This window comes from Oryzias latipes, chromosome 7 (assembly GCF_002234675.1).
Source record: "Oryzias latipes chromosome 7, ASM223467v1".
NCBI lineage: Eukaryota > Metazoa > Chordata > Actinopteri > Beloniformes > Adrianichthyidae > Oryzias > Oryzias latipes.
The window spans coordinates 21,871,495-21,880,560 of NC_019865.2; the positions used below are offsets into that span (position 1 = coordinate 21,871,495).

Below are 9,066 nucleotides of genomic sequence, written 5' to 3' on the forward strand. Positions count from 1 at the left end.
TTTTTAAAGCTTTTTAACTACAGAGAACTATATTTTCTACTTTATAATGAAATACGTATGATTAATTAATAACGTTTTGTGCAACAAAGGTTCAAATATTTAAAGGCCTGTAGGATTCTTTTCGTGATTTGTAGTTTATTTTACGCAAACCTGGATTATAAAAACAGCCGTTTTCCTCAACGCAATATGCTGTAACGGATTAAGTGTGAGTCTGAGTGTGAACGCCCATGTCTGTGTGCCTGTCTGCACCCTAAACCTGCGGAGGAAAGGACAGAAAAGAGCGTGCAAATTCCTTTAAACAAAGTATAAATCTATTTAATCCAATGTCAAGTACAATTAAAGCATTTCACCTTTTTAAATCTTAAATAATTAGACTTATTTCATTCATTGCCAATACTATTACAAAGAGTTGCATCATTTCACTGCAGCACAACTCTCCCCGTTGACAGCCATTGCTGCAGACACACACACACACACACACACACACAAAAATCTAGAAATTCAAGGGTATGAATGTATGTATGTAAAACCTGCACAGAAATACTGCATACACAAACATTACATGTGAGGAAAAAGCCACAGTGACATGTAAAGAGTGGTGAACGGTTGCGCAATCCATGCACCCACTTGTTCAGTCTTATTCAGTGTCCATTGTAAACTGGGGATGGCCGCCTTCACCTGTGTACCGTTTGGATCACCGTGCACTCTCCAGTCCACTTGAGGGAGCGGCACAGGGGGGTTCTCTCGTGGGAGGGGGGTACCTAACATTGTCCAGTTGCTGAGAGCAGGTTGCGCAGCGTGGCCAGCTCCCTAGACAGCTGCTCCACGCGCTTTTGTAAACGGTCGTTCTCCGCGGCCAGTTCCAGCACTTTGTGTTGAGTCTCCAAGTTGCGCATTTTGGCTTTGTCCCTGCTCTTCCTCACGGCGAGGTTGTTCCTCTCCCTCCTCAGCTTGTACTCTTCACTGTCCTTGTCCAATCGTTTTTTAGACTTCCCGCTGCTCCCCTTGCCGCCGTGAGACGGTGACCTGCCTTTACCTGAGGGCGCAGGTGTGCCGGGCGGGCTGGAGCAGGTGGAGGACGCAGTGGAGATGTTCCCCAGACTGCTGCTGGTGGACTGGTAATGAAGATAGGACCTCATGTCGAACCCGGACGAGCCGTTCTCCATCTTGGCGTCTTCCAGGTTGTCGTCTCTGTCGGCGGCTGCGGCGGCGGTTCTGTAGCGGCTCAGTTCGGGGCTCAGGACGCTGTCCGCGCGCGTCTCCTGCAGCTCCGAGTAGCCCAGCGAGTAGGGCTGCCGGGGGTCGCACTGGCTCGACTCCAGCTCGCCCAGCAAAGAGTAGTTCCTGTAGCTCTGGAGAGCTGAGACTCTCTTGATCTTGCTCTCCGCCAGAAAGTCAGAGTACGCGTCCCCCTGCGGCTGCGTCTGCGCCGCCAGCTGCGCGCAGTGGAAGGCTGGGTCCAGGTAAACGCTCAGGTCTATCGCTCTCTCCCGCTCCTCAATGCCCAGCTCCGTCATCGAGTCACCGAGCCGCCAGTACGAGCCGCCGACGATGGGACTGATGATACCGTCTCTGCCGTGGATAGCAAAGCTTCCCTCCTCGTACAAGCCGGCCACTTCCATGGATCTGCACTCCCGCCGGACTGCAGGAGCGGGCAGGGCTGAGGTGAGGCGCCCCGAGTTCTTCAAGTTCAGCTGAGTAACTGGAGAAAACGTGTCGGAATGCAGCGAGCTGAAAGCACCCGCGTCACTTCATGTGGCAACAACAAGAAGCAACTTTTTTTTTCTGTGGCGGATTGGGAGGAATTGACAGACCTTCCTGTCTCGAGAGGGTTTTATTCCACAGCGCGGGGGGCGGGGCCTAACAGGGCAGGTGTGACGAGCGGAGCCTGTCAGCGAACAACCTGTTCCACTTTGGAGAACGTTTCCCGCATTCATCTGTTTATGTCGGGACAAACGAAAACCTGAACTTGACTTGTTGTCTATTTAAAGTGAAGTCTTTCATTGTTTGTCAGTAAGCATCAATACAAGTTATTATAAATAATTACTTTGCTCCTTTCTGGACACATTTCCTTAACTCCTGCAGCAGAAAATCACATTCAGTTGTAATCAAAACATCTCTGAACACATTATTTCCAAAACAAAAATGAACAGTTGTGGAAGTGATGCACACATCCCCATCCATCACTGTGCTGGTTTGTGTCAGAAACATTTCACTGTCGTCAAAGACAGATGTGACTGTCTCGTGGGATCAGTGTTATCCCACAACATGACTTCAAGCATGACCCAATGACTCACAGCAAGAACAAAATAGAAGCCTCTCCTGGACAATCATGAGGCCCCAAAAATAAACTGACTCTGAATAAGATCAGATAAGAATTACACGTTTGCTTTAAACGTGCACGTAGATTGAGAAGAAATACCTACAATTTATTTATTGGTGAGAAACTGGTTTGCAAATTGGGATTTACTGCCACCGTGTGGCTAAGAGTATTTAGAAAATTACTTGTCAAGCACTTGTCAATTTGGTGCTTCGAGCATCTTTTGCATATTTTAAGACACGTGTGTGACATTTCTTGTGTGATTTGCTGAAGAAAACAGAGGTAGTCACTTTCCATTTGAAGTCACCATGACTTGCATGTTAGGAAGCGGTCGGTGCAGAATATCATGACAAGACTGTACTGGAGAGAAAAAAAAACTCCAAATGGTATCTAAAGGCTTTTAACATCAGGCCTGGCTGATGTTTGAATATAATCGCACATAAATCAAAGGGATTAAATTGATAATGTATACATTTTTTTGTTGTTTGAGTGAAAAACCTTTTTTTTTGGCTTAAGTTTAATTCTTGCTCCATTAAAACTGCTTTGAAACAGTTTGAAGTTTTCCCTTTGCTTCCAACTTTTCTTCGATGTTTGCATTTTACTTTCAGCTCCCTGTCAGGCAGCTCCATCAAACAGAATGACAGATGACATCTGTAGTGCCTCCATGGGAGTGCTCCCTTCTCTTCCTATAGCGTCACATACAGACAACGTTTTCATCTGAGATGTCATTCTGGATCAGCATTCAAATTTTTCCTGTGACATGTTACACAAAAACACGTGACTTTGATGCTGCACATTTCTGAGTAGGGGTGCAATGATGCATTTTAACGGCGATTTGATTCATATCATAATTTGTGGTTGCTGCTACGATTAATAGTTGATCCGACTCGATGCGATTCACTGATCTAAATTGATTCAGGACATCTGCAACCAAAAATTCAACCACTAATACTTGGCACTGAACAGTGTTCAAACAGACAAACAAACAAGTAAAAAAGAACTAATGGATAATCCTTTCATAAGTTATAAAACATAAAGTTCAGTCCACTGTTGTTTTTCCACCTCAAAATAATCCAAAGGGAACATTATGAGAACATTCTACCACACTGCATGGTCACATGTGTTTGCTAAATTCAAAGTGTTTCCTTCTCCTCTGAGATGAATATATTTCACTATATCTGCTACAACTGGGTGTTTTTGACCTCACGCTGCATATTCGTGCAAATCAGAGACACTTGTGAGTGTGGAACACTATTTTTCGGCTTCATTTTTCGTTCACGTACCTGTAAAGGGCATTAAAGTGGAAAATATCTTTGTGCTGATGAACTGCCACTGCAACATTTTGATTCAAAACATTTCCTGACAGCTTATTTTTGCTTAACTTTCATTTTAAAAAATTGCCCTCTACTACTCTTTCAACAGAAAAACCACAACTTCATTTTTGACCTACTTTGAAAGGCTGATAAAGGAAACCATTTAAGGTTTGGAGAGAATTGTCTTTTTTTTAACAGTGCTTTCTCTCACTGAAACATCAAACTTTGTAAAGGAATTTGAACTGCAGGCCACAAAAACATTTCAAATTCATGAACCTTCTCATAAAGTGGATTGTTGGTAAACTGTTGAGCTCATTGAATGCTTCCCTGAAAAACAACTGACCCTCATTTGCTTTATCTCTGCTTCCAGTCACAGCACTGGGGTAACTTAACACCTGAATGTTAAGAGAAGTAGAGTACATGAACTAATTATAAACTATTTTTTCTTTTTCTTTGCATTTCTATCATGAGTGCGTTGGGCGTTACTGCCAACTAAGTTATCTGTGTTTCAGTGTAAAGTTTTGACATACTTAAATCTATTTATGGGCTAACTTTTTAAAACAAAGGTAACATTTTTGGGGTTTTTGTAATGTTTGTAATCTTAAGATCAACCAATCACTGAGTCTTCACATCACCTGCACCAATCAGATCACACCTGCATCACAGAAGGTGGAAAGTGTATACTGGGAACAGGACAAACTTGAAATACTTGAAAAACAAAAATACGAGAAAAAAAAAAGGAACAATAAGGCAAAGTTCCTGTGGTGTGTAAAGAAAACAGAGGAGCTCCTGTGATCGTCTTCTATGTACTTTTCGTTTCCTGTAATATTTTTACTTCTTACCTGTATATATGTATTTAAAATTAATAATTGGCTTTATTAAGGACTCATTCATTTTCTGAACCCATTTTGTCCCTTTCGGGGTCACGGGGCTGCCGGAGCCAGGGGACATCCTGGACAGGTCACCAGTCTGTCACAGGGCCACAAATCACACACCCATGCACACTCACATTCACACCGAGGGACAATTTAGAGTAACCTATTAACCTATGAAGCACGTTTTTGGACTAGTAAGGACTAATCAAGTAAAATGATCCATTTTGGACAGTGACATTCTTGCCTTTAGTTATCATCATGCATCTATTCTGTTTGGTTGTGGTTCAATATTGTGATGTTCTCCCACCAACAGAGGGCGGTCGACCCATGATCGTAAGATTGCAGGTTCGATTCCCGCCTTGCACGCCCATGAGTCAAAGTGTCCTTGGGCAAGACACTGAACCCCACCTTGCCTCTGGTGGTAGGGCGGGCGCCTGTGTTCAGCAGCGGAGCGGCCACCAGTGTGTCAATGTGTGTGTGACTGGATGAATGGGTCTGTGACTGTACAGCGCTTTGTCCTTGTAGGTAGAAATGCGCTATATAAATATACGCCATTTACGCCAGTATCAAAGCTCAGACACGCATGCAGACAGGAAAAAAATCTGAGAGGATAGTGAGCATCGCATTTTACAGCTGAAGCTAATCATTAAAATCGTAAGTGGAGATTTCACTGCTTCCACTTGAGCTCGTATCTGCTCCTCAAATCTCTCTTTATAATGTGTAAAAGAAGATGTGAATATGTGTGGACCTCTGATAGACTTGAGTTGTCTTCAGGGGGTTCAGGCTTAAAACAGCAAGGATATGCTTCTTAATGAGAAAGAAAGGATTACAAAAATTGTCAAATGAATCATAAATAGTGAATTTTGCCTTTTTAATGATGAGAAATAAATTAGAACAAATTGTGGCCAATTGTGCTCATATTCTTCTTCAAAGTCAGCCATGAGAGAGAGATGTGCAAAAGCACTACTAAATTGCCAGGAGGTGGCGCTAATAACAAATTCTATCAGATATGAAGGTGTTCAAAGCAAAAAGTCTCCAGTAATGTTCATTTGTGAGTTTTCTGTTTGAGGCTACCTTAATTTTAATTACTAGACAACCAAAACTTAGCCAAAAGTGTACAGAAAAAAGTGCACAAACTGGAATCAAAGCACAAGTTCACGCAGATTAAGGATGATTCCAAATGAACCTGCTTGGCACTTCCTGTTGCTTACCTGTTAGGCCTCATTTTTAAGGGCTACAAAAAGCTTTGCAGGAGTTGGATCAGCTATGACTACACATGATGATGAACTTATTTTGTATCTTGTAAATAAGAAATTAACTTAACCAATTACGTATTCCCTACAAGGATTCCTTAAAAGCCAAGAGGGAACACTTCGGTTCAAATTTGCAAACATGCCAGATTAATACATAAAATAAATTGGCAGTAGATACGCCACAGAGAATCAGCCATCACTGATCTGCACAATTGGTTGGGCAGAGTGTTTTACACCAGATGCCCTTCCTGACACAACCTTGTATTTTATTCGGACCACAGGGTCCCCAGCCTGGACTTGAGCCCCCTGCGTCTGCATAACCCACAATGGATGCTGGGAAATGAATCCTGATTTCCCGCGTGCCAGTCTTACACGCAGCCAACCGGGCCATCCAGCCGCTTCCAGGTACATAAAGCGACAAAATGACAATGACATTTTTAAAATAGTCTTTACACCTTTAATACAAATAAGGCTTAGTACATCTGTATATTTTGTATATCAACGAGTTCCAATATTTAAGCCTTTTTATTATTTATTTTGGTAATAGTAACTTACATGTAACAGTTTTCCAGGAAAAGATCAATGGCATCCTGAACAAGGAGGGAGACATTGAAGGTCATTGCTAAAGAGTGTGGTATGCAAGTGCAGTAATGGAAAGCTGAGCAGAAAGACAAAATGTGGGATAAACGGTCTGCATTCCAAAAAATACAACCAGTTTCTCTTGTGGTATTTTACTGGAAAGCCCATTTAATAATTTGAGGGAGATTCCAGGAGTGCACTGCTGCGTAACAGTCACAGCACACAGACATATCCACAAACTTTGACATCTCTTCTTTTAGTCCAATCTTTAAACAACATCAGATGTGTCTAATCTAGGCAAATTTATCGACTAAGAACTGGACTGTACCCCAATTATTTAAATTTCTCTTTTATGAATAAATTACTTTTGCCTTTCTTCTGAAAAAAAAAAGACAAACAAACAACATCATCACAAATTTAAGATGACTGAGGTCCATTGCAAAGGTTCCTCAGTCTATTGTGCTTTGGAACTCGTGTTTAATCTGATCTGAGGTCAGGGCAACCCTCTCTTTGGTCCAGGTACAAGTTCTGAAGCATTTTAAGTTTCCATTTACAGATTTCTTTAAAGGCCTATATCAACCTTTTCTTAAGTCTTTCAGAGCAAAATATATTCATATTTATGATCATATATTACCTCTGGAACACAAACAAACAAGTTGTTTGTGAAATATAAGTTATTTTTGAGAACTCTTTTCCTACCCTGAATAAAGACGACTTGAACTCTGAGACTCCGCCTTTCACTCCTTGTGGATCCCGCCCATTTCATGACACCAAGCTAGAGCCCTTGACAGCGTGCCTGCGTTTTCCCTGAAAACAAATATCCACATTTTTCAAAGATGGCTGTGCATATTGTCCAACTGCCTTAATTAGCCCCAGCGTTTATTCCAAATATTTGGCAGCCAATCCTACATTTATTAGAGACCGGTGTTTCTTCCATCACAGATGCCGGTGTCGGCTAATGGGTTCATATTTCTGTGAAATTTGGTCACAAAATGCCACCAGATGAACATTTCAGGATTTATTGATTGATTAGAACATTGTTTTATGTTCTGGTTAGCACTGGATGTAAACGTTTCTTTTCTCTTTAAAGCCTCAACAATCTCCGTATCAAAAATCGTCTTTGCTTCCACGTGGATCATTTTCCTGGAGAGGTGCACATTTTTCCGTCTTTGCTCAATAATCCATGTTAAAACAAGTTCTTCTATTTCATCGCTCGCTTTCTTTGTACCTCCACCAAGAAATCGTTTGCTCCCTTTCCATAGCCGTCTTCTCAATATCATCCATCTGCTCGTGCCATTCTCTGAAACGTTTAGGATCCACCCCAAAAGGGCCGCGCAGATTCCTCACCAGACTGTTCTTTGGTGTATGCCACCACGCGAAGTTTAAACACTATTTCGAATGCGCGTTTCTTGGCCATCGCTACTCTGGCTTACAATACAAATACCACAGCCTCCCCCACGTCTGCACGACCTTGCATGACCTGGTGGAGGGGAGGTGTCTTACAGGAGCCCGGCCACTATTAGAGACCAACGTCTAAAGTAACTAACACCTACCTGTTAGACCAGGGAAATATTATAGATGGGACACAATTGATAGAAATACTTAAATGCAAAAGTTCTGCTGATCACCACTAGCTCTGCAGAGAAAGTGTGTGTTTTTGTGTCAGCCTGGGGGTGGTGCTGGCAGTGCAGACTCTTCCTGGAAGAGGCTTTTCTTCACTTTCATAGGTCACAATGTCAGGACCCGTTTGTTTTTGTGTGTTGGGAGGGGCTGGTGCTCAGAGAGCAGGTTTTTAGACAGAAAAATGGTTTATAATGAAGAATGAACATTGTAAAACACATAAAAGCTCAAAAAAGTGGAATTTGCATGTTATCTTTAAATGACACTGTTTTCAATGTGAAAAGATGCCAAGGACTGCAGGAAAATGAAACCAACTTATCATTTAAAGGACCTATCCCATGCAAAATCAACATCTCTGACCATTCCTCTAAAAACTTGCTCTCTGAGCACCACTCCCTCCCAATCCACAAAAACAAGTGGGTCCTCACATTGTGACGTATGAAAGTGAGGAACAGCCCCTTCCAGGAAGAGTCTGCACTGTAACTACCACACCCAGGCTGACACACAAACACACACAAACACTTTCTAAGCCGAGCTAGTGGTAATTGGCTAATGGCTTTCCTTTTATATGCACAATATTCAACTCCATCTTTGCAAAAGTTCAGATGCTGTTTGCTTTCATGGGGGGAGACACTGCTGAGGCTGGCTCTAGGCTGACGTCATGAAATGGGCGGCACCCACAAGGAACGTAAGCCAGGGCCTCAGAAATCGAGTCGTCTTACTTCGGGGTAGGAAAATAAACTAAAATAATACATTTCTTTTAAAAAATCATTCTTAGAGTGCCAAAGGTGATATATTGTCATATTTAATAATATAGATTACTCTGAAAGACGTCAGAAAAGCATGATATAAGCCCTTTAATGTTTGGGGACCGTAGTTTCCCTGTCTTATCATGGCCAGCAAACTCACATTAAACACCATCTAAAATCTATGTAACTGTGAAGAAGAACATAAAACCCAAGATCCAAAAATGCAGAAGAACTTAGGGACACCAGCACAGAAACCTAAACTTTCATGACATCCCATAGACTCATCTCCACCATGCTACGAACACAGCTGTGATTAATGGGTCTAAAATCTTTATTAGTTCTATGAAAACGATCAAG

General features: G+C 42.1%; 1 protein-coding gene across 1 annotated transcript; it reads right to left on the reverse strand.

Annotated features, from left to right (window-relative positions):
* Positions 1-289: 289 nt before the first annotated feature.
* LOC101155601 (CCAAT/enhancer-binding protein beta) lies at positions 290-1,818 on the reverse strand. The gene has a single exon (XM_011477517.3). It carries the CDS (start codon positions 1,620-1,622, stop codon positions 762-764), a length of 861 nt encoding a protein of 286 aa, XP_011475819.1. The 5' UTR covers positions 1,623-1,818; the 3' UTR covers positions 290-761.
* Positions 1,819-9,066: the final 7,248 nt, after the last annotated feature.

Coding starts and splice junctions, on each gene's coding strand:
- LOC101155601 (XM_011477517.3), bottom strand. CDS start 1,622: ATGGAAGTGGCCGGCTTGTACGAGGAGGGAAGCTTTGCTATCCACGGC.